Genomic DNA, 26,257 nt, shown 5'->3' on the forward strand with positions numbered 1-26,257 from the left:
GGATAAAGACCAGACTTTATTCATAAAGACCATGCGTCCCTGCGGTGTTCGGAGACCAACACACTCATATCTCCAATCTGGACTGATTTGTAATACAGTCCATTTATTCTGTTTATCCATGTTACAAACATTTATTTAGTTCTTTCTTGTCAGATATTTGTACGCGTTGATTTTTTTTTTTAAATTTTTTATCAGAAATATACTTTTCGGGAGAGCTCACGCTCTGCTGTGAACATTTTGGAGTTGAGTTCCAACATCCTCTATGTCTGAGGAGGAGGGAAAGGGTGGAGCCAACTCCATCTGAAGAGTTGAAAACTCTGTCTCTCAGGGCGTGTGTTGCGTATGCACTCCGAAAAGATTATGGTACATTTACATAATCCATTTAAGACACATTGTAATGGTCTTGTGGTCAACAACCAGAGACTAACTGTTCTTTCATAGGCATCAGATTGTCCGGGTTCCTTGTTATACTTTGAGTGAGGCACTCATTACAAGAGAATGTATTATGGGATACAAGTAATGACTATAAGAGCTGAATGATTCCATGAATGAAAGTGTGCAACTTTTTAAAGACAATAGCCTACATATCCCTCCGATGTGTATAATCTACCTCAGATATTCTGTCATATAAATTCATTTTTGACATCAAAATGAAAGTTGGCCACTGTATGATGATGATGATTACATTATTATTATGATAATGATTTTTTTTAGTTTGGGCTTCATAAAACTGATTCCTTTACTTAAAATGATACCGAGTCCAAATCTTATGCAGGTGATGTCATTTTTGTGCTCTATGTAGAATCTTTTTGTTGTTGTTTTTTACAGTAAATATATTTATACATTGTTTACATGGTTGGTGCATGGATGTTAATGGGACGCTGTATTTTAGAATTACATTGATTAAAACACTGCACAGTGTGAATTGGCAGCAATGATGATCTGGCACATTGCAGTTGGTGTTTTCCTCACAATGGTGAACGTTGAGCTTTTTTGTATGGCTTTACAAACAAGGCAGACTCAAGAAATCAGTAAGAACCTTTACATGAGCAACTTTTAATAAAAATATCAGTTCAAAGTAGATAATTAGTGAGTTTAACAGGCCATAACAACACTGTACATTTCTATAAGTCTCCTCTAAGAATTTGTTTTTTTTGTATTTTAAAGTGTGCTGTGGTTTCTTGTAATTTTGTTGAACTACTGCAGTTTTTGGCTTCTTTTGAGGCTTTATTTTTAAGTACAGCTGGAGTTTCCAGCAGAAATATCGATTACACTTGCAGCCGAGTGAGGAAACAAGGTGGACTTTTATTACGTTTAAAGATGAGGAGGAAGAGGCTGGACAATGCAAAGTAGCTTAAATTTATCATTTGGTCAACTTGGGGGTCCTTTTTTAAATCTTTATTATTAGAAAATCTCTTTTACAGGGATGTCCTGGCCAAGATGAGAAGCAGTACAGTGTGAAAAGTGCAAAGGAAGCCAATTCATATAGAAATGAAACAATGTATAAAATTATTCACATAACTTTTAGTCATAACTGACAGATATAGGATTTTTAAGTCTGATTCCAGTATATGGCGATTTACAAATCTGATATTCCAATATATTAAATAATAATTTATTGTAACTTCAGACAGACAAAAAAAATCCCCAAACAAACAGATTTCTCTGATGCTTGTTATGTTTAGTTATTTATTTATTTACTGTCCAGTTCTGCCCGCATGTGAACAGTCTATCAGAGGTGTACAAACTGGTGAACAAACTGCACAACATCAGTACTTGTGAGCAAGGTCGAAGCGTGCTTCTCCCATCTCTTCTTTACTTTTATCTGCTGTTACAAATGACGCCAATAACAGATCAGCTAATAGTTAATCGCTCCACTGATAAATTAGCTGGACTCTAATTTTAGTTGTGATGGATTGTAACAGTAAGCCATCATCATGTCTCATAGACACGGTTAAGTATATTGCAAATTACAAATGCCAGCTAATAAAACCTTCCAGATATTATGGTGAAGATGTTATCTGCTTTGATGTCTTCAAGACGTACTTTTTCAGTTCAGAAACGCCTACTCTAAGTTTCATATTGACCATTATCTTGGTTGCTCTGACAAAAAACAAAGCACTTTGGTTTTGATGTTCCTTTCTCCAGATGTTTTATTGCTAAAACAATCATTATTCACTTTATTAATCACGTTAATCTTCAGCCCTTCACTCAGAGTGACCTTTGATTCAGGGAGCTACGTGGGATAAAAGTGTATTACATTGCAAGCCAATATATCAAGTTAAACAAAACAGCGGAGTACACGTTTTATCCACTGCAAGCTTGGATTTGGAAGCACAAACCACAGGCTGAAACAGAACATCTGGACAGAGGCTGAGGAGGTGGATATCTGGCTGAACCAGTGAAATCGAAGCAGGTCAACACTGTGGATTTAATCATTTGAATATTTTCCCATCGCCCATGAGAGGTCGGCAACAGGAAGTTTGTTATAATTTCAGGACATTTATCCATCAAAAGCTGCAGAGTGAACAGGAAGAGGATTTCCTGATCTGTTATCCAGAACAATAAAGCCAATGACGAGTTGACCTGCATCCTACCGACATATTTAACATACAGGGACTACCAACTGGGGTCTCTCGAGATCCCCAAAGAATAGTTTACTGCAAGAGGCAAATATAATAGAAAAATAATAATTCTCAAAGTATAATTCATTTTCATATTTTGTGCAGCAGAAAGTTTTAACTTTTCTTTAAGTCTTAAAAACTTAGAGCTTTTATCCAAAGTACAATCCACACTATTGCTTTAAAGATTATTTACCATGTTTTCATTCAAATATCTCTATTTTCAATAGTTTCAAGTAAACATTTCAGTTGTATTTCTATGATGAAACTAATCTGGGTCACTCTGACCCCAATATAAAATAACCGAATTCAAAACACAACCAACCAATCCGCAGACATAATCTTTCCAGCATGTCACTATCCAGCAGTGGATAAACCATGCGCTCCACTCGATCTGCTCTGGTGCATCCTCCCGGGATCCCGCCTGACTCTGTTCTGAGTCCCTCCTGATTGACAGAGCTCCTCACCCTATCTCTGAGGATGACCTCAGATGACTCATTTTTCCATTTGTATTGCATCTTATTCTTTTAGTCCCTACCCACAGGTTGTGGCCATAGGTGAGGGTAGGAAAGGAGATTGACCCATAAATTGACAGCTTCGCCCTCATGCCCAGCTTTTTCTTCATCACAACACAGCAGTACAGCATCCCAATTCTTGCTGCACTGACCTGTCTGTCAATGTCTGGCTCCCCCCTCCTCATTGGTGAACAAGAGCCTGAGATATTTAAACTCCTTCACTTGGGACAGCAACTTGCCTCTGACCCAGAATGAGCACTCCACCCTGTTCCTGTTGAAGACCATGGTCTCACATCTATCTCCAAAGAGCAGAGATGTAATCTTTAGGCCACCAAAGTGGAAACCGTGTGCCACTTGGCTGTGCCTAAAGAATCTTTCACAATAGGCTGTATACAAACAGGAAACAAGTAAAAACAGCTAAAGTTAAAAACACATCACAAGCTGTTAAAGCAAACTGTTTCCCACATGCTATGCTTGGGGCATGCTGGCATGTGACAGGAGGAGCAAACAGTTGCTACCCTGTGTTTCAGGACCAAAGGTAACAACTTTTACAAGCACATTGGGCAGTCATATCAGCAGGTGGAGTTTTCCTCACTCCGAGGAGGGTATTCAAGGGTTTGCAGTATAGAAGTATTAGCTCTCCTTTTCATATGCGGCATGACCAGGGTGCACCCCAGCTGTCTCAGGTAGAGCCAGTGACTTTCCAATAGTTTCCAGTCTGGTAAGTTCTCCATCTGGATGGCAAATACCGCAATGGAGGCTTTACTCTTTAAATGACTGACAGAGTACCCCTCCCCTCCTCTAATGCTGTGTGATACCCATGACAATAATGATCAGGAGGTGGCACTGGGTACTTTTAACTGGGATCCCCTGGGTCTCGAAACTATTTACATTTTTAAAAAGTCCCAATCAAGGCAGAAATATAAAATGGTGTGACATCATTAGGAACAAACTGATGGATAAAGTCATAAAAAAATTGGAATTATAGAAGAAAAAGCCCTGTGAGATACGATCTGCACAGACCCTAGTCTATAGGAAGGTTTAAATATGTCAGCAAACATTTTAAAATGTATAGAAATTGCTGTTAATGGTGCCTTTGTTGATGCGTTTTTGTGTATGTAGCAGTTCTCTTTTTTTGTCTCCACAAATTAAGATATGAAATTAAGACAGTCTGAACTGAGAGTGGGTCACGATGACTTTAGAGAAGCTGCTATGATCATTCCTCTTGTGTGGATTGAGCAACGAGCTGATACTCGGCTCTATGCAGACCTTTACTTCTTTATTTTTGTAATGCATCATCTGCTTTGAGTAAGTTTCTCAATTGTTTAGCAACGCAAGAGTTTCTCTCCCTTGGCGGTCATTTAATCTGGTCAGAATGAGTCATCGGTAATTCCTAGAAGAGAATTAGGAAGAAGAGGGAGGAAGAGAAGCAGATTCCTGGAGTGAGAGATGGTGTGTGGGATGTTAGATGGAAGGTTTTCGGAAACACGGTAAGTGGTGGGAAAGTCATGGGTTCCACCTCCCAGCTTGGCTATGATGTGCCAGGATGGGGTGAATCCCAGCAAGGATCAACTTGGATCCGAGATGAAAGACAGAAGCAACATTTACAGCTGCTGCTGAGGAACTTTCTCCACTTTGAAAGCTAAGAATCCATATCAAGACTCAAATTGGGACTGCTGCTGCCCAAAGTGCCAAGAAGGCTGCATGTAGTTTTGTCTAGGCAGTGGAACAACCTCCTTTCACACAGACATGACAGCTGACTCTGCCTCTGACTGACCACCAGCCAAGCATTGTGCCCTGGGAAGGTACAACCTGTCTGACCCCTGGCATTAGCGTTGTAAAAATGCCTACATTTGGAAGATTTGCAGTCATGTTGGTGTCTTCTTATTTTGACAGGCGTCACTGCGTAGCAAAGAAAATTCTCCCCTGACCTTCTTAGTCAAGTACTGTAGCAAATGGTGCCCCATTTTATGTGTGTGTGTGTGTGTGTTCCCTGTGCCATGTGAGTTGGGGATTTAAGAAGTTGGCTAAGCATGGAGAAGCCCTTTTCAATTCCCTGTGGTCCAAGCATCATCAAGGAGGCCATTCTTTAAGATTTGTCACAGCTGGAGTTGACTTTTGGCACATAAAACATTTCTTTTGGTGTGTTTTTTTTTTTGTCCCATGCTAATACTTTCTGCACTTTAACTACTTAAGGATCACTATGTATGTTTTGCTTGAGACTGGTCACTTCCCTTAGGATTCCTGCTATGGTGAAAGTGCAATTAGCCATATAAGTGTGAAATTGCTGAGTCATAAATGTCATCTGTGGTTTGGGCAGAGTGTAATGGATATATCTGTCTAACAGGGAGGTGCGAGGTGGTGAGCGATTGAGGTTAAGGGGAGGAGGTAACAAGGCTACGAGCCCCAGAAGTGGAAGAATGTGTCTCGGAGCCAGTGATGATACCCCGTAGCAAACAGTTTAGTCTCACTTGATATCCCTCGACCTGAACTTTCACCTACTGCTGCCAAATTGTCCAGTATTGGACAATGATGATGAGATCATTAGATTTATGTTTTTTTTCCTAGCCTGAACAAGTGTTGTATCCCATCCTTCAGCTGTTCATTTTTTGGCTCCAAAGGCTTCTGTCTTATCGCTCTTTTCCACTGGCATGGTGCTGGTGCCTAATCTAGAATTTATTTCTCTAATTTCCACAAAAATGACTCATGCTGGTGCCTAAAAGCTGGTACTGATTCAGCTGCAGCTCCCAAAGCTGGAACAACTGGTGGCAGTGGCTATTGTGGGGCTTTCTAGACAAAGTCCAACAGTCATTAGATGCAGTCTACAGATTCTGTCTGCCATGATTTTTTTCCAATGGAAATCCCCCAAGCTTCCTCCATGTAAACCTATATAATGTTCTGCAGTAAAAGTGTGGTCTTTAAAGGCACCATTGCAAAGCTGGTTTTGCACCATTAACAGTACTACTGCTTAGGTGGAAATGAGGTATTTGTATCTCACTTTAGAGTACAAAGAACAGATGCAAGACTCAAGTCATTGCTGAGCATGAACAAATACTGCCCAGTAAAGATATGCAGACCCAACAGACCGTGGTGAAGACTTTGAGGCAGTACCTGTTTGTCGTGGTCCTGAGTCTGATGACTCAGTGTTTTGCGTTTCTTTTTTATGATCTTGTTTATTCTGATTGTATTTTCCATTAAGATTTGCCATTTGTTAGGTTTCTGTTCTGTGTCTGCACTGGTCTCTCTTTTCTGTGTTCCCTCTGTCTGCCCATGATGTTATTATGTCTGCTCATGATACTGCGCATGTTAAGTTCTGTGTCTTGTCTGGATCTCCGTGTCTGTCGTGTACTTCCTGTTTTACTTTGTAGGTCTGTGCCTTATGTCAGTGTGTTGAGCTTTGTGCTCTCCCTGTCTCGTCAGCCGTGTCTCCCAGCTGTTTCGTCTTAGCTCTGTTCACCTCTTGTATTTAGTGTCTGCGTCGTCCCCTGCTTGTTGTCGCATCGTACCCTGACTTTTGCTGTGTGTTCTGTTTGCCAGCCTGCCTACCTGTTTAGTTTGTTCCATATTCCCAGTTTAGTTCGTTTTTTGTTCAGTTTCTTCCCAGCAATAAAGCTGAGTATTTTGAGTTACTTCTGCCTCCGCGAGTCCTGCATTTTGGCTCCTCTCTTCCTGCCTGCCTGCACACAGCCATGACAGTGTTGGTCTGCTTTGGTTGCTGAATTGCTTCTAGAATTAAATACTTCTGTAGTTTTAGTGCCTCTCCACACTCTCTTTTTTGAGTTTTTTTTAACTCTACTGCAGAGCAACTGTTGGAAAAGCCTTAGAGCCATGCTATACTTTCGTATTGTTTTACTGATAAAGATATGTTTTGTTTCAAGTAACGGGCAGTGTTGAGTACTGATCTAATACCACTGTTAAATCAATAAACTGTAATCACCTATTGTCAGAAAGAGAGTGGGAATCAGTCTGTCAATTATTGGAGTGGAGATCCTCAAGCTCAACTTAACATTAATTTCTGAGCTTTACGTCATAGTAAATAAATGCATCCACTAATATAAGTTAATTGAATTGGTATTGTTTAGTAAGTTGATAATGTATAATATATAATAATAATAATATTAAACTCAGTTTTTCAATTACCAGGCTACTGTGTACTTCCTCTCGTTCTGAGTGTGCCTTTTTTAACTTTTTATGTTAGCATAAGTTCAGTTATGACACTGATCATTATGACAGTGAGAGCGGACAAGAAAAAGCATGGCTGTGTTCTAAGTCTTTTGAGTTTTGTCAACCCAGCTGTTCAGAGTTTGTGACTTTGGTGTAGCTAAACTTAAAGAAAATAAAAGCCCTCTTAGCTACTGCTGCTTTGCTCTTAGCCTCCATGCTACATTAGCTCTCTTGCTAGGAACTGGTGCTGCTGCTGACACGTAGTGTATTTGGTTAATTATTTAGAATCACCAGTTAAGCTAACATATATATCTATGGGAGGAATATATATATATATATATATATATATATATATATATATATATATATATATATATATATATATATATATGGGAGGAAGCTAGATCACCCAAAGAAGAGCCACACTGGCACGGGAGGGACGTGCAGGTCCCACAGAGGAAGGCGCTGACTGGGGTTCAAACCAGGACCTTCTTGCTATGATGTTAGAGGTTACACTTGAAATTAATCACGTGCTTATTTTTAGTATAAATACACATCTATCAGCTTATCTGCTGTGTATGTTTTTAATGATCATCGTGTGCAGCAGATATATTTATAACAAAACCTTCTTGCGTTACCTCACTGAACAAGACTCCAATTTCTGAAAGGATATGTTTGTTCTTATAAAAAATCCCTCCAAATCAAATAAAGATCCCATCAGACCTGACTCACATGAACAGTTTGTTTTATACCAGTGTGCAGAACTGAGTGTTCCTGAGCCTCTTTAATCTTAGCAGAGGTAAAAAGTTGCAGATAACAGATACGGTTTTGGCAAAATATTTTAGTTTTGATTTTGATAGGTAGTGTTTTCTACACTAGTTGCTCCCGGATTTGGGACAACGTGTTATTTTCTTTATCCATCCAATCTTGAGTTTCATTGTTAAATCAGTTACCACCAAGCCCCTTGTGGTAAAACCTGCCAAAACATAAGCAGTCCAATCATAGAAATGGGCTTAGACATGCAACAGCTGGTTAGGATCGTGGTACAGATTGCCGTTTACTCTCTGATAACCTAACTTTCCCTCTCCAGAGGGATATAAGGGATTTAGGGCTTCGCTTGGTGCTTAAGTATCAATCAATAAATCCTTTTACAAATTGCCTGTCACAGTTAACTCAAAGAGCTGTTTTCCCCCCTTTCATCTTTTACAACTTCACCTGAAATTTCTTTATTAGTTGTTCAATATTCAGATTTAATACTGCTTTATACTGCTTGAACATGATGGGTGTTAAATATCTCCTTAATATGAAAGATAAGCAACACTGGAAACATTAAAAATATATAGTCTTAATTTATTTTTATTAAAAACTTTTTAAATTGATTTTAAGTTGAATTTATTATTATGTTTTAAAACGTCTTTTTGTTAGTTTCATATAATTTAAAAAAAATTTTTTAAAATTTTATTATTTTGTAAACTGGCAAGCATACCTAAAACACCTCTTGTCAGTACGTAGGCATCCTTTGATACTGCATCATGTTGCTGTGGTTAAGTGTTTTGATGCCATCCCCAATGAAAATCCCCAGCAGAGGCCTCTGCTGAGAGCTGCAAATAAGAGTTTGCGAGAACTTGAAAACAACAGCTTGTATGGTTGGTGGGGTAACTGATTTACTGAGTGATGGCAATCTAGCCCAGCATCTCGGTGCAGATGAGAGAGGCACATGGCTCATATTTGTCTCATTATAAGTTATGACAATAAAGGGGATTGACAGAAATTGCAGATCCAGCTGCAGAGGACCCGAAGTTCTCCCGTATCCATACTTAGAGCCTTGAACCCCTTTCCTGGAAGAACGGATGAGTTATCCCGTGTTGCCCTTTTATGTGGCTGCAGATGCTATGCTTGAGCTCTGACATATTGCTGGACAACAAGAGGTCATCCTCCTGAAGTTTTCCAGAAAAGGCCTTAATCAGATAAAATTGAGTAGCAAACAAGCTAAGGAGGTCTCATGATATGGTTCACAGGAGAAGATGAGACATGCCAGTCTTTCAATGCGTAGGGGCAGTTTAAGGCATTTTTAACAGATATGAGGTCAGATCTGTCGCCGGGGTTCTGCATCTTTAAAGCCTCAGAGGGGTGTAATCTGTAAGCTGTAATCTCACCATATGTTCAAACAGTAGGGATGTAATGACGTTATGGAAGATAAGGATTGGCATGGATGTAGGAGAACAATAGAGAGAAACTCTCTCAATTAGCTGGCTATCAGATGAATAGTGTGGTATGATAATGGGCCTGAAGGGCTCAATTAGGCCTTCATTAGTTTGTGAAGTACAATAATAAAGGCTTTCTTTCTCTTGTCCTTGGAATTTCCTCTTCTTCTTACACTCAAGTTGTGCAGCTTCACGTACTGCACAAATAGAAATGCCTGTGTGAAACAGACCTTAGAGCTGTACATGCTCCATTCAGGTTTTCCGAATATTATTATTATTATTAATAGGCACTTCTTACAAGGGAGAAAACTTCCCCATAATTCCAACATATGGTTGATTTGCACTCTACAGTATTTGGCATGCTGATACTATTCAAGCCTAATATTTTGGCCTAATATTTCAATGCTTAATAAATGTATTAGACCATCATCTGATGTAAGGTTTATGCCACAGCTGCTCTAAATTAACAGTATTGGTAATTACCAAAATATTTTTATGCTTCAGTAATGGTTACTCCACCAGTAAGCATAAGCTCTTAAATCGAAAAGATATTTTCATTCTAATATGCAGTTTTACAGTCTAATATACTGTTCTCATTTCTTTATATTTCACTTGGAAAGGGAAGTAGGTGGAGTGATTTACTGAAATTGACAACCATGCATGGAACTACAAGCAGACAGAGTTTGTACATGAGTAATGAGCTCTAAAGTCAATATTTGGTATGACCACCTTATTTCCTCAACAAAGTCTAACTCACTTAGGCAAGCTTTCTTTTCATTTATTTAAGTCTTTCTTTAAATAGTCTTCATGAATAGATTTCCAGACTTTTTGAAGGACATTCAGAGCTGTTCTTTGGATGTTGGACACCTTTTGTTACATTCTGTTCCCAAACGATCCCACACTGCTTCAATAATGTCAGGGTCCGGGCTCTGGGGAGCCCAATCCATGACTGACAGTGGATCATTGCGTTTTTACTGCATTGGCAGTGTGTTTGGGATCATTGTCATCCAGGTGGTATCACATGATGGATCAAAATCTTTTTGTGTCAGTCTTGACAAGATCAATTTTGAGAAGATGATAGGGTACAAGGACAGGACGGAAAATGCGTGAAAAAGAGCCGATGACCAAAGAACAACTTGACCTTCAGGAAGTCTGAAAAAGCATCCACTTTAAAAAAAACAACAAAAAGCAAGCAAGCTCAATATCACCTCTGTAGCTAATGTTAGCTCATAGAACTGCTGTGCCTATAAGGTAGATCTTCACAAAGAAGACTTTAAAAGCTAATAGGCTGTGATGATTTCTTTCATTGTTCTTTACGCGTGCTAATTTGTGTGAGAATGTTCCAGGCTGAGAACAAAACCAGTGAAACTTAAGTCACAGGGGTCATTGCTTGTCCTCACGTCCTGACGTTATTCCCAGATACCAGAGCACTCTTGAGAGACAAGTAATGCTGACCCAACCCCTTCTTGTCTTTGTGAGCATAAAAGGCAAGGAAGAGGCCTTCCTCCTTTGAGAAAGAATGGCTTCCCAAAGCCTATATCCGGTGTCCAGCGCTGCACATTCACAGAGGAGGCAGGCAGAGTTGAAGTGAGCATGAACAGAATTGGCCCCTTTTCAAAGAATACAAACGCCTTAAAAAAAGTCATTGTTGCCACCCCTTCATCACCGCCTTATGACCAGTTTCTTCCTCTGATTGCATCAAAAGCAGATTTGCTGGACACAATGTTTAAACTCTGTTTCTGTAGATTGTCATATTTCACTTCCAGGGCACAGACACGTCAAACTGATTTAGGAGGAAGCAAGAAAAGAAGTGCAGCTTTTGATTTGATGTTTGTGACCATATTCATTCCTGTGGGATTGTAGAGGAATTTATTTTGTTAACTTGTGCGTGGAACAATAACTGCCAAGACAAGTGATGTGTGGGCACGTGAACAGAGCTCTGCATAGCAGCCATAAACACATTTCTCACAGGCAGAGATGAGAAAACTGCAACAAGATCTCACAGTTAGCTTGCCAGAGTTCTGATTTCTCAGGCTACATTTTTTTTATGAGCATGCCACATAATCTTTTGCATTTGAGTGTTAAAAGTGTCCTCTTTGCTCAACAAAGAGCCCGCTTGTGGGCAGACGTGGAGTGTGTATGTGTGTTTGTTCGGTAGTTAGAGCAGGAAAGTCCCCTCTGAAGGAGATTAGTAGGAATCTGACTTAATTTGCTAACAAGGTAACATTTGATCCACATTCACATCTCCATTCGCATACTCTAACACTGAGGAAGAGCTGATTTATCAAGATGACCTTTGTATGGAAGTCTTGTTTGGGCTTCTAAATCCCCCACTAATGGCCTGAGCAGATGTTACAGGTCATTTGGGTGTTGCTGTCTGGGTCATGTGACAGGTCAAGATGGAAGGCCTGTCGACTAGCTGATTAAAAGAGGTCATCAACTCTTTGTAATCTATGGCAGGAATATGGGATAGGATGTGTTGGAAGCATTAAGATCTGAAGTTGAGTGAAAGGTGACCCGCTGAGTCTGAGTTGGAAATGATAAGTAAAGCACTGCAGTGATTTATGACATTGTTTAAATGAAGTAGTAGACCTCGTGGCTGTTTTTGGCTTTAGTCTAATTCATAAAACTATCAAAAAGGACTTTGTGATTTCTCAACATGTGCAGGGAGTGATCAACACAAACTTGTACAACTCAAATCCACATGTACACACACACACACACACACACACACACACACACACACACACACACACACACACACACACACACACACAACATTTTGGGACTCAGCAAAGCCTGACAAATTGTATAAAGCAATTTTCCCATTAGCTGAGTTAATTTTGCGTGTGACAGTTCCTGGATGGCCTCCATATGGCTGGTGCTGGACCGGTCAAATGGACTGCACAGTGTTAATAATGCATGTTTTATGTGTGCTTACATGTTCAATTTCTGAGGCTCCATAGCATGAGGTGTGTCTTTGTTAGGATGCTGGAGTTAAAGTGATACTCTGGGACAGAGATGCTTTACTATAAAACATACACATCTTTGCTCCCAAACTAACCTTGGCCACACATGCTCATGCATCAGCAGGGTAACAACTGACTGGTGTGCAGGTTAATGTTTGTTTATACATTTGTGTTTGCCTGTGTGCCTTTTAGCAGAGACTTGAGTGTTAAGTCATTTTCATGCATTTTCGTTCAGCTCTTCCCAGCAAGCTCAGGCATGTGATATCATGTTTGCCAAGGTTTCCGATTTCACAGATTTTCCTGCGTCTGTTTCTCATTTTGTTTACATCCATTGCATGTGTGTATGTTTCTAACAGGCTAATTCATTTGGCTTTTTGTGCGGGCATGATTGAGTTCATGTGTGTGTATGTGTGTGAACTAGTCTCTGCAGATGCATCTGCTTTCAGTTACAGAAGCCTTGAGCTGGTTCTCTGGTACAGATGAATACCTGCTCCCTGTGGCCAGAACAGGACATGCTTTACATCAGGCTGGTATCGGCTAATAAGCGCCGCGGGAGTCTTTAAATACAGGAAACAGAAACCTTTGTTTGTTTTATTGCAGAACGTACATATAACATATCTCCAAGTATGACTCTTATTTAAGATGTAGTCATAAATTAAGCTCATCTGATAACGTAACAATACAAAACAAGAGGAAAAGTAGATTTGGACTGTTTTGTCAAGGTTTTTTTTCCCTTCAAATTCATCAAATAAATACATTATTAGGTTGGCATGGCATGGTGGTACAGCAGCTGTGGCCTCACAGAAAGAATGTTCCTGGGCTGATGCAGATGCCTCACTGTTGGACTTTGCATGTTCTCCTTGTGTCTGTTTTTCTGAATACTCCCCTCAGAGTGCAAAGTCATCATGATAGTCCAGTGAGAGACCAGTCAGGGTGGAGCCTGCCTTTCACTGTATGACAGCTGGGTTAGGTGACAGTCCCCTACAACCCTGAATTGAATAAGGGAAGGTAATTGGAACGAAGGTTTGTTTGTTGATTTCTTTTTTGACTGAGCCAGATGTTTCCCCTTCCTAAACTGGCTCACAAAGCTAAGCTAACTTTCTTTTGCTTTAGCCTGGGTATACTTTATTTGTAGCTGAATGTTATTACTGTGGCTAAATGTCTTTCACAATTTGCTTTAAAGCAAAAATAAATAAATAAAAAAATACAAATTTTAAAAGTGTTTCCAAACATTTTATGAATTAAACATGATTTTTGATATTGAATTAGAAAAAAAAAAGCTCTTTCAGTTGGTGCACGTATTGCTGTCTCTCACACAGACACGCTTGTTTACAGAGCGGGTTGCACCAGGAGCCTCGTCTTCCAAGTATGGCAGTAAGATAGAAATTTCCCCTCCTCCACTTCTATTCTCCCATCCTTGACTCAGTACCAGAGAAGGCCAGGAATGTTAGAGGAGCACGCTTCAAACCGAGCACATGCTGAAAAAGCTTATCAATCCTCCTCCGCTCATCTCTTTTAATATTTCAGGTTTTTTTTGGCTTTATATTTCTCTCCCTCATTTTTCAGCGTGAGGAATGCTGAGAGGACGAGCACCTTTGTGGACAAGGGCACCTACACAATTAAGTAAAACCACGAGAAAGACGAGTTGGCACCACAGAGATGCTAATTTTGTGCGGTTATCTAGACATCAAAATCAGCTGTGCCCAGAGTGTTGTGCTGACTGTAACGCTCTGTGCTCCATAACTGTCTCATTTAGCACTGCCTAACGAGCCCTGCTGCCAAGTGGGCTCCTTCTAACATTTATGGAGTAAATCTATCCTAATTGTCTCCGTATGGAAGCAATGATCTGTGGTTTAGTGTCATGAGCATCTCTTTATTGGGTTACACAGGTTAAACATTGATGCCACTTTGCTAAATTGACCGAAACAGAGGAGGATCCTGTTTGATGGCTCATAATGAGGAATGCCTGTGGACGCACTTCAGCACACCGAAGGGGGGGGGGGATCTTGCAAAACTTTATTTTAGTTACTTCACGAAAGAAAATTCTCAGCTGTTTATGTGAAGGTTGCTCGATATGTTAACATCTTCACTATGTTGCATAATATTTACGGTTGTGACACAAAGCCAGATCATCTCGGATGCGATTACGAGTAATTAGCGGAGCCAAAACCCAAACAGTTGAATAAAACGCCCAAAACACAGTTGAGAATATAAATACAAAGCAAAGTGATGCAACAGCATGACTCACCTCACATGCTGAATCTGGTGTTTAGGTTGAAATAGCTGAGAAGTGCAGCAGTTTCCGTTTCCAGCCGCAAAACAACTGACTCAGGGGAGATAGTGGCACCCTAGATCGCAGAGATTTTAGGGTTTTTGTTTATCACAGCATGCCAAATGCGACTCAAGTGAAGGACTAAATGTGCAACTGATGACAGGAATAGTGCGACAACCACATTGGATAAAGTTTATGTGAGGAACAGCAAATTGTCCTGCCGAGTTATCAGCTTTGCCCCTCAGTGAAATCCATATCAATGTGGAAGGAAGGCTCCTCTCTGCTCCCCCCGTAGCCGGGGAGATAACCAAGGGGGAATAACTCCTGTCACGCTGCTGAACTTGTGTTTTTCTTGTGTTTTTTGTTCTGAAAAAACGAAAAAACAAACGAAAAAACAAGCTGCAGACTTTCACCACATAGTTGATGTCTTGATGTGAGCTCCCAGGGCATTTGTGCATGACTTTGGTTAAAAACCTTAACTCGTGGTCAAAAGGACAGATGTGTGTAAGCTGTTTGTGTATTTTGATGCTGTATGATAGCTATTAAGTTTATCCTACTGTTGGGGCTTTGTTAGAATTAATTGTTTGCGTTATTTAAAAAAAAAAAGAAAGTGTGTGTGTGTGTGTGTGTGTGTGTGTGTGTGTGTGTGTGTGTGTGTGTGTGGGAGGGGGGCACCAAAACTGCCTACACACTGCAGCATTCACCCCCCACCAGAATATCCTGGGGGTGGGATGTTATGAAAGGAATGTGCTGGGAATGTCACGTCGTTTTAAAAAGAAGATCTGCAGATGACACTGACCAGATGTTTCTGTGATCTTCAGCTCCCCTTAACATGGAGCGAGGCGTGCAGTGAAACTGTTACAGCTGTTGTAAATGTATAGTCAGTGTGGAGCACTGCAGCGATGGGAATTTTTCTGCCCTCATGAGGTAATAGCCAGTACTGCTCCCTTCAAAAACACTAAAAAAGTTCAGCTCACAAGATTTGTGCAAACATTGGTTAAAACTTATACACATGAGGTGCACTTGTTGTGTTTGGAAGCTGGATGTGGATATGCCCACTTTGGAAAGAGGAGCTGAGGTTCTGAATCGCAAAGCCACAGAGGAAAGCCGGACGACTCTAACTGTGCAAACCAAACCTTAAAACTATAGCTTCTTTCCCTCATTGTTTATCCTTTGTTTAATGCTGAGTGAAGACGTTTGTATGGAGTCTGTATGGGAGTGTTTTATGAAAAATGTGCGTTCAGGAATGCATTTCAATGCAGCATGGTTAAGACAGCGTGCTGCACTGATTGGTTGTGGAAAAGTTATGAAATTCTTTTCTCTGATGGCAGATTATTTTACTGAGCGATTCAGTAAAGATTTCAACATCAGTGCAGCACAAATCTACACAAAACACTAGCAGCAAAATAAAATAACAGCCAGAGATCAAAGTTTGCTGTTTGAATGTGCAATTTCAGATTGTATCACGCAATCAGCACATGTAAAAAAAAAAATCTCTTTAAGCTGTCTCCTGAGGACATTTGTGAGATAAAATCAGAAGCCTAAGAGAACCTAAGAAATGGAGTGTGTCAAATGATAGCTTACGGGTCTGATGTTCAAATCTTTTATGCCAACATGTAAAAAAAAATTCTGATAATGGAGACAGAGGCAAATACTGAAAGCCCCTGGTGAAAAAGAACCTGGTGGTGGTAAGAAATGTAAAAGTCTGATGCTTGGAGTCTATCTTTTAACAATTTGTGCTTTGCTACATTTGCTGTTCTTTTTTTGGCTGCTCTCTGGTTTACATTGAGAGAGTTTGTGTTATTGTCAGGATCTCCGGAGCGACATCCTCACAGAGGCTTTTAATCTCTAAAGGATACATTACTCATCACTTCCTCTCTCACAGGTTTGTCTCAGTGTCTCTCGCTTGCGTATGTAATGATGTCAGACATATCGAGCAAGTGCTGTCAAAAAGTTAGGCCTTCTGGGAAGAGGGTTGGCACAATGTGTTCCCTCGAACCTATGACACGTAACACCGTGGATACCTAGGCTTGTGAACGTGACTAAGTGTACCACGGAAGAAATCTTTTACTTGGATCCACTCCATCCTTCTTAAAGATGTTAAAAATCTGTGTTTCTTTGCTTGCTCCAACTTCAGTAAACAATTACAAACAATTTGTCATATTGATGGAGTTATGAGAAAGCTCCAGTTTGTGCTTTGCCCAGTAAACATACACAATCTGCCAGGGTACATCATATTGATTTTTCACAGTCTGGACACATTCACACCTGGCATCCAGGCTTAGCAACGACATAAACACGAGTCCAGAGACACGTGAGGCTGTCTGCTGCAAAGAATCTCAGACGTTTCTTGTCCAACGCTGCATTTTGACAGTGAACATTAACACCTCACTCACCTTCTGCAAAAGATCGTGCTCTCTCTGCAGAGTAACACAATCTTCAGTGTTTATTTGGTGAGTTTTTGGTCACTCAAAATTACAAATATCGACAAATATATACAGTGGGGCAAAAAAGTATTTAGTCAGCACCGATTGTGCAAGTTCCCCCACTTAAAATGATGACAGAGGTCAGTAATTTGCACCAGAGGTACACTTCAACTGTGAGAGACAGAATGTGAAAAAAAAATCCATGAATCCACATGGTAGGATTTGTAAAGAATTTATTCGTAAATCAGGGTGGAAAACAAGTATTTGGTCACCTCAAACATGGAAAATCTCTGGCTCTCACAGACCTGTAACGTCTTCTGTAAGAAGCTTTTCTGTCCCCCACTCGTTACCTGTATGAATGGCACCTGTTTGAACTCATCATCTGTATAAAAGACACCTGTCCACAGCCTCAAACAGTCAGACTCCAAACTCCGCCATGGCCAAGACCAAAGAGCTTTCGAAGGACACCAGGAAAAGTATTGTAGACCTGCACCAGACTGGGAAGAGTGAATCTACAATAGGCAAGCAGCTTGGTGTGAAAAAATCAACTGTGGGAGCAATCATCAGAAAATGGAAGACATACAAGACCACTGATAATCTCCCTCGATCTGGGGCTCCACGCAAGATCTCATCCCGTGGGGTCAAAATGATCATGAGAACGGTGAGCAAAGATCCCAGAACCACACGGGGGGACCTGGTGAATGACCTGCAGAGAGCTGGGACCAAAGTAACAAAGGTCACCATCAGTAACACACTACAACGGCAGGGAATCAAATCCCGCAGTGCCAGACGTGTTCCGCTGCTGAAGCCAGTGCATGTCCAGGCCCGTCTGAAGTTTGCCAGAGAGCACATGGATGATACAGCAGAGGATTGGGAGAATGTCATGTGGTCAGATGAAACCAAAGTAGAACTTTTTGGTATAAACTCAACTCGTCGTGTTTGGAGGAAGAAGAATACTGAGTTGCATCCCAAGAACACCATACCTACTGTGAAGCATGGGGGTGGAAACATCATGCTATGGGGCTGTTTTTCTGCCAAGGGGACAGGACGACTGATCCGTGTTAAGGACAGAATGAATGGGGCCATGTATCGTGAGATTTTGAGCCAAAACCTCCTTCCATCAGTGGGAACTTTGAAGATGAAACGAGGCTGGGTCTTCCAACATGACAATCATCCAAAACACACCGCCCGGGCAACAAAGGAGTGGCTCCGTAAGAAGCATTTGAAAGTCCTGGAGTGGCCTAGCCAGTCTCCAGACCTCAACCCCATAGAAAATCTGTGGCGGGAGTTGAAAGTCTGTGTTGCTCGGCGACAGCCCCAAAACATCACTGCTCTCGAGAAGATCTGCATGGAGGAATGGGCCAAAATACCAGCTACTGTGTGTGCAAACCTGGTAGAGACCTATAGTAAACGTTTGACCTGTGTTATTGCCAACAAAGGTTATGTTACAAAGTATTGAGTTGTATTTTTGTTATTGACCAAATACTTATTTTCCACCCTGATTTACGAATAAATTCTTTACAAATCCTACCATGTGGATTCATGGATTTTTTTTTCACATTCTGTCTCTCACAGTTGAAGTGTACCTCTGGTGCAAATTACTGACCTGTGTCATCATTTTAGGTGGGGGAACTTGCACAATCGGTGGCTGACTAAATACTTTTTTGCCCCACTGTATGACTGAGAGAGCGATAATTGAAGCCGTACCGGCTCAGATGTTCCCCAGATTAACAAGGTCCAAGGTGTTGAGGAACCAGGACACGCTGATGAGAAGCGGGCTACTGCAACAAGAAGGCATAAGTGGGTGAGGGATGAGAGGCTGCTGCTGGAATGCTACTATGCAACTAACCCCAGTGGAAAGGATTACATGAAGAGGATGTGGGACTGTTGGAATGTTCGATACCCAACATCCAGATTGACAGCAAAACAATTAGTAGCTCAGAAGAAGCAACTGCTGGAGATGGATGAAGTACAACACAAATGCTACGGCAACAGGTAGCCAGGATGTCAGGTCAGGGGGGAGATACCATGACCCCCACCAGAGATTGGGTACCACTATAATGTCTGAATATGAAAGATGAATGTATATTGTGATGTGACTGTGATGTCCCCCTTTGGTTAGTGATGCTTCATCTTTAAAAAAGAATACAATTAAAATGGGGCGATCGTGGCTCAAGAGTTGTCAGTTCATCTTGTAATCGGAAGGTTGTCGGTTCGAGCCCCGGCTCCGACAGTCTCGGTCGTAGTGTCCTTGGGCAAGACACTTCACCCGTTGCCTACTGGTGGTGGTCAGAGGGCCCGGTGGCGCCAGTGTCCGGCAGCCTTGCCTCTGTCAGTGCGCCCCAGGGTGGCTGTGGCTACAATGTAGCTTGCCATCACCAGTGTGTGAATGGGTGCGTGAATGGGTGGATGACTGAGTGTGTAAAGCGCTTTGGGGTCCTTAGGGACTGTAAAGCGCTATACAAATACAGGCCATTTACAATTAAGAGAATTAAGTAAATAAAAATATATAAGAGAATAAAGTTCTTTAAGTATTATTGTTACTATTCCACTGCAGTTTGTATGTTTATTTCATCTCATATTTTTTGCGCAAGTTCTGTGTTTTGATTTCTACCTTGTGGTCCAGCTCGATAACCAGAACCCTCATTATGATGTATAGCTGAGGATTTATGATAAGGTCCTTGAAGGATCCCTCTTCCCTCTAAGGCCCAGACAAATCAGACATGTGTGCTATCTCTGTTTAGGTCATTAAAAGGCACTCTTTTTTTCCTGATTTCAGTTGGGTCTTTCTCCCATCATTCCCATCTGATGTTTGGGTTAATGATGATGCATAATGGGCGTAGAAGGAAAACAAGCCCGAGAAAGCAAAGACTCACCACTTTTATCTACCCGCATATCCCAGTGCTGTGTTTGGAGATGCAGCGGTGGATATCATAGGGCGGTGTTGGTCACTGGTTTGTGTGTTGTGGTTTGAAGCTTGGGTTTCCTGGTGATGACTCCAAAAGTAGTTGTGTCTTAAAAACAGCAGACAAAGAGCAATTCTGAGACAGACTGAGAGAAGCAGGTGAATGAGGCAACACATACCCACAAACAGCTGTGATCAGCAGTGCTGACAATTTGCAAGTGTATCCGGCCACTCCATTAGCATGCCTCAACTTCCTTGTTGAAATCCCCAAAAATAAAAAATTAAATCATATTAATATAAACACTAGAAGCTCTTATTCGTGCGAGCCAGCACATTTGCCATAATAAAACCCACATGTTCATCTCCCTAAGAGTCAATATTCTTTTCCCATGTTTGTCTTATGACACTAATCTGATCTAAAGCAGGTGTTCGTTACGTTCTCCTGCGGTGTTGCAGAAAACTTTTCAGCAAACAGAGGTGGTGAAGTGAGACGGGCTTAGGGGGAGTTGTTTTACAGCAAAGTAGTGGGAAACTGCAGGCCACACATGTAATGCGCTGCAGGCAGAGGAGAACAAGTGCACTGTGGAAGGGTGTGGGCTTATAGTGCTGAAAACAGTCGCTGTTGTTCCCTGTCATTCTTTGAGCCACTTATTGATTTAAAGTGAAATGATTCAGACAAATGGCTGAATTTGATATCAGTAAATAGAGGATTAGACATGACTCAGGTATTTAATGTTGGGCTGACAAAGTTGTACTGTAAATGGCAATAGAGCTATTTATTTGTTGTGACTGCGAGAGACAGACAGAAATGCATGGAAGCAGAGTAGCTGTGGAGTGTCTGCCCAAGTCTCCAGAGCTGGTCCAAAGCCCTGACAGGCTTTTGGCTGAGCGCCTTACACGTGAGTCTAGCAACAGCTGGAAGATGGGAAAAGAAGGAAGAGAGGAGAAGTGAAAGACAGAGCCAAGGCAGTGCAGGCCAGTTCCCAGGCTCTGGCCTCTGGAGACCCCCGAGAGGAGGAAGCATGGGGGATGGAGGGCCGAAGCCAGCTGCATTGATGTCCCACTGCCAGCAAATAGTTCTACAAAGCTACTCGTTGAATCCTTGATGTGGCTTAAAAGAAACCCGACCTTCCTTCAATGTCAGGAGTATCATCAGTACATTTAAACCTGCTACAACCAACTTCTTTCACTAGTTAAAAGTGAAGTCGCATTTTTATTTTTAAAAACTGCAGATAATTTATGGTCAAATCTGCACAAGTCTTTAATTCTGTGAGTCCTTTTGGCATCTTTCAGCTAAATTGTGGGTTTTGAGGCCTTTACTGTTAGGAGACACAGCTGGCAGTTGATTTCAGCATAATCAAATCTACGGCACAAACCAAACAGCGGAGCTAGGAACTAGCTTGTGAATACATGTGACTGTTTATATATTTTAAATAAAAGGAGAGCACAGCTGAGACATCTTAAAATGGCCAGATTTCTTGTTTCCCACCCCCAGTGGCCAGAAAAGATCCACCTAAACCCAGTTTCACAAACATGCATTTCTAAGTGATTTTTCCTCTAAGTTACGGGTCGTTTGTTTTTATGTTTCTCCTCATCCTCAGGGCTGTGGTGCATCATGTGGAAAATGTGACTGCAGCGGTGTGAAAGGAGCAAAGGTAAGATTTGTTATTGGATTTTTCATTTATCTCTGTCTATAAACATTTAGATACCGTTGCCCACTTTTCCTTTTCACTTGATGTGATTCATTTGGATGTCAGTTTCCATTTACAGATGCAGTAATTTGACAGCAAATAGAAACAAAAGCCTCTTTTACATTTCAATGGGGTCAGCTCAGAGGGACAAACTGGAGCTGGAGTGCAGTAGGTTCAGTCACGGAGCAAAGACCAGGATGGGAAACAAGAGCAGTTTGAATTAGAGCATGTCCAGACACACAGCTGGCCTGAAGGTCTTATTCCCATCAGACGGATGAGAGCCTTGAGTTGCAGAAACACAAGTGGTGGGGACACCAACCATAAACTGGCTGTGAGCCTTAAAGCTGTCAGTGCTCTGGTATTAGTGTTAATCATGGACCGGAAACATGAAAAAGTTGTATTAGCTGTGTTGGGCAGGGTTATTTTTTTAGTAATTACATGCACTGACCAGCCACTTTGTTAGGTACGCATGTTCACCTGCTCATTAATGGAAATAACAGCAGTAACTCAGTCCATTTGGGCACGCAGACATGGTCAAGATGAGCCGCTGAAGTTCAAACCGAGCTCTTGACCATGTTCATCCATCTTCAATTGGTTTCTTGAACATGAAAATGAGTTCATGACGCTCAAATTGCCTCCACAGTAACCAGGTCTAAATCTGATATTGCACCTTTGGGATGTGGTGCAATGCGAGATTCACAATCACATCTGCAGCAACTGTGTAATGTTGTCGTGTCAACATGGACCAAAATCTCTGAGGAATGTTTCCTGCACCTTGTTAAATGTATGCCATGAAGAATTAAAGCACCTCTAAAGGCATATAATGGTCTAACCCAGTACAAGCAAGGTGTAACTGATAAAGTGGCCAGTGAGTGTAGTTTTTCCTCTCAATAAAGATTTTCTTAGACTTAATTTTCTCTCACCTTAATTAACTAGTAAGGAAAGTCTCAAATATAAATAGCAAACTGACCTTAAAATTCCCCTCCATTGACTCAAGAATCAGCTTAATCAAATCAGGGTTGCAGGGGCGCTGGTGCTTATCCCTGCTGATGGAGGGTGAAAGGCAGAATACACCCTGGACAAACTGGCTGGCCATCACAGGGCTATTACGTAGAGACACAAAACCATTTAAACTAATGTTTAGACCACCAATCAATCAGCGAGCAACGTAACATGCACGTTTTTGGATTGTGGGATGAAGCCTCTGGAAAAAAACCCCGCATACAGGCACAGGGAGCACATGCAAACTCTACACAGAGCACTGTTGCCAATGTGAATGACCAAAGTAATCAACAAAGTCAGCCTACTAGCAGGTATTTCACTTGGAGCCAAATCCAAATATCCAAATTTAACATTATTTGTGTCTGTGATCTATAAATAGATACCTTACTTGCATGCTAACGTTAATCCCGACACACACCCTCTTTCTCCAGAAGAAAGGAAAAGAGGATAAAAATATCTTTTGGACTCTTATTCAATTGAACTATGTGATCCAGTTCAGCACCTTAAAGCATTTAAAAACAAATAAAATAATATCTACAGGTAGCCTAGACTTTGTTTTCTTTTTAGTGCAGCTTGTGGTGCGTGAGCGTACATGTAAACTGTTGGCTCGGTTTTATCAGAGGACTGCAATGTTATCAATCCTCTTAGCGCAACAGTCTGGCCTTTTAAGGCTCACGCTAACATCAACAGTAGCCAAACATTCAGCTGGCTCGACGGCAGCAGATGTACTGATTGTTGTGTTCTGTGGAGTCTGGCCAATCACTGTTGACTCAAAGCACCTCTGTGGTTTGAAAGTTGCTGAAAGGCCTCAAACAGTCTTCCCAAAGTCTCATGCGTGCCTTATTTCCACTGATATCATTTCCTGATGAGGGACAGGAGTTGCTGTGGTAACCCTTATTGTTTAGCATGCAGTGTTTCTCCTCACTGTGGTCAGAGAATGAAAATCAAAGCTAAAACAACAGTTTGAGGGTTGTGCCCTTTTTATTTGTTCTACACTGCTCACTCCTCTCTCCACTGTGAAGGCTCTCTCTTCCTGATGAAACAATGCTGCCATCTAGTGGCAGATAGTGTAATATTTCTGTGTCCATTTAAGCACTGCCAAAGATAACATGTTGAAACCTGCTTATAAAACTACTAAATATAAAAGCAAAATATATTAATAAAAATATACTTTCTTACTATTTAAATAACATTAAATAAGCTCTCCCATTTGAAATAACTGGTTTAAATATACACAAGCGCTTGAATTTGATTACTTTGGCTGTGTTTCTTTTCAAAATATCATACACGTAAAAATAGTTTTACTACAACCGTGTATCCATACACTGAATACTGTGTATCCAACTACTCTTAACTTTCTGTCCGTAATGTAACGACAATGTAATAACTCCCTCGTAGAGACAGACAGCCTTTCGTGCTCATATTCATACTTAGAATCGCTCATTATTCTATCCCACTGCATGTCTTTGGACTGTGAGAGGAAGTCAGGGTACCCAGAGAACATACAAACTTCACACAGAAAGGCCTCAGGCTGAATTTGAACCCAGTACTTCCTCTGGCTCCCTCTCACTAACTATGTTAGTTGATTTCATCTTCAGTGAGGATTTAAGGGAGTTTATTTATGTGTGTTTTACTTAACTTTGAACTGACTATAGTATTTATTATTTGGTAAATCAAATAATTGGCTTCCCATTGAATTTAGGGTTCGTTTTAAAGTCCTTTTATTGGTTTTTAAATCTTTAAATGGTCTGGCTCCTGTCTATTTATCTGATTTGCTGAAGCCACATGTTCCTCCTCGCTCGCTCCGTTCAGCTGAGCAGCTACTGCTGTCGGTCCCTAAGTCGCGGCTGAAATGCAGAGGAAACCGTGCCTTTTCAATTGCGGCTCCGATGCTCTGGAATAACCTTCCCCTCCAAATTAGACAAGCGTCATCAGTGCAGGTCTTTAAGTCCAGATTGAAAACCTATTTTTATTCCCTGGCTTTTAACTCTGTAGGAAACTGGCACCTTCTTATTTATTTTATTGTATGTAATGATTTTATGGTATTTTTAATTTGGTTGTTGTTTTGATCTGTGTTGTTCAGCACTTTGGTCTGCCTGGTGTGTTCTTAAAGTACTATACAAATAAACGATGATGATGATGATGATGATGATGATGATGATAAATCATGCAATTTTCAAAATGTCTTGGAATCTATTGTTGAAACAGTTTGAGCATGAAAATAATTCAAAGTTAATGTGTAGGTTTATTTTTTTGCACTTGTGTTAAACTTTTACTATAACTGTGTGCATGACAGGGTGAGCTTGGGTATCCTGGTTCTCAAGGTAATATGGGATTCCCAGGGACTCAGGGACCTGAAGGGCCTCCAGGGCCAATGGGCCCCAAGGTTAGTACAAACATTTACTGAGATACTTCAAGGCTTCATCTGGTTTGTATGACCAGTTTTAAGCTGCTGTTTTAAATGAAATGTGAAAATGTTTATATTTTGCATGAGAAAAGTTAAGATCTTTAAAATGTGTTGTTAAAATCTTAATATATGAAGTCCAGAATCATGTAGGGAAAGAAAAGCTTAAAATCCTAAATATGCCAACCAATTATTGTTATCTGTCATAATATAAGCTGATTGCTTAGTACCTGATGTAAATGCCTTTATTAGCCTTAAGTAACCCTAATGTGGCTTGGCTTAACTAATAAATCACCTAGTTGAAAGAAAAAACACTAGATTTGTATTCCATAAAGGGTTTTAAGTCAGATTTTTATATAATTAATTTAACTGTGATGTTTTTTGGGATTTTTTTTGTCTCTTAGGGAGATGTTGGTGAGTTCGGGGCTCCTGGATTGAAAGGAGTCAGAGTGAGTAACTAACCGTTAAAACTGTATAAAGTATACGGTGTCAAGTATAAGTTGCACACTCTAAAGTTGTCATCCCAACATTTAGAACGTGTTGCAGTTGTTGTCTTGTCACTAGAGGGTAAACCTATCTCATGTTTGTGACTTTGCAGGGACCTACTGGTCTGCCAGGTTTCCCAGGCAACCCAGGACTTCCAGTAAGTTGCTTAGATCTGCTTCCTGTTTCACACTCTGAATGCTGCCAAACAAACTCTCTTAAACTGTCTGTTTCTACCCCTCCATTCATAGGGCATCAATGGACACGATGGTCCACCCGGTGCGCCAGGTATCCCAGGATGCAATGGGACAAAAGTATGCCATTTATATACTTAAATACTTTTCACACACTTGTGTATTTGTCACATTATTTTCACCCTACTTGTGCTTTCTGGCTTTGCTGTGTTTCTGTTTCAGGGAGAAAGAGGAAGAGATGGAACTTCAGGTTTTCCTGGTCCTCAAGGGATACCTGTAAGCACTGACGATCGGCCTCCATAGATAGTGAAAACTAGACATTTTTCTAGGAAAAACCAGATTTATTTTGATTGAAAAATAAAGCCAGTTGAGGTGGTTCTTGGATATTCACGAGTTGAAGTATTCCA

General features: G+C 40.8%; 2 protein-coding genes across 3 annotated transcripts in view; one reads left to right on the plus strand and one right to left on the minus strand.

Annotated features, from left to right (window-relative positions):
* The window catches only part of col4a2 (collagen, type IV, alpha 2), a 78,241-nt gene extending 63,340 nt beyond the window's left edge, over positions 1-14,901 (minus strand). Inside the window, exon 1 of the mRNA XM_085250497.1 lies at positions 14,722-14,901. The gene's annotated coding sequence lies outside the window, so the exon portion shown is untranslated. The remainder of the gene's footprint in view (positions 1-14,721) is intronic.
* The window catches only part of col4a1 (collagen, type IV, alpha 1), a 53,900-nt gene that overhangs the window by 303 nt on the left and 27,340 nt on the right, over positions 1-26,257 (plus strand). For both annotated transcript variants that reach the window (XM_085250500.1, XM_085250501.1), the window contains exons 2-7: positions 21,678-21,731; positions 25,066-25,155; positions 25,578-25,622; positions 25,772-25,816; positions 25,908-25,970; positions 26,073-26,126. In XM_085250500.1, the coding sequence (XP_085106626.1) occupies positions 21,678-21,731; positions 25,066-25,155; positions 25,578-25,622; positions 25,772-25,816; positions 25,908-25,970; positions 26,073-26,126 (351 nt within the window). The remainder of the gene's footprint in view (positions 1-21,677; positions 21,732-25,065; positions 25,156-25,577; positions 25,623-25,771; positions 25,817-25,907; positions 25,971-26,072; positions 26,127-26,257) is intronic.

This window comes from Mchenga conophoros, linkage group LG16 (genome assembly GCF_057382185.1).
Source record: "Mchenga conophoros isolate Kocher_MC1m ecotype Shallow Benthic linkage group LG16, M_conophoros_male_GT1.1, whole genome shotgun sequence".
Classification (NCBI taxonomy): Eukaryota; Metazoa; Chordata; class Actinopteri; order Cichliformes; family Cichlidae; genus Mchenga; species Mchenga conophoros.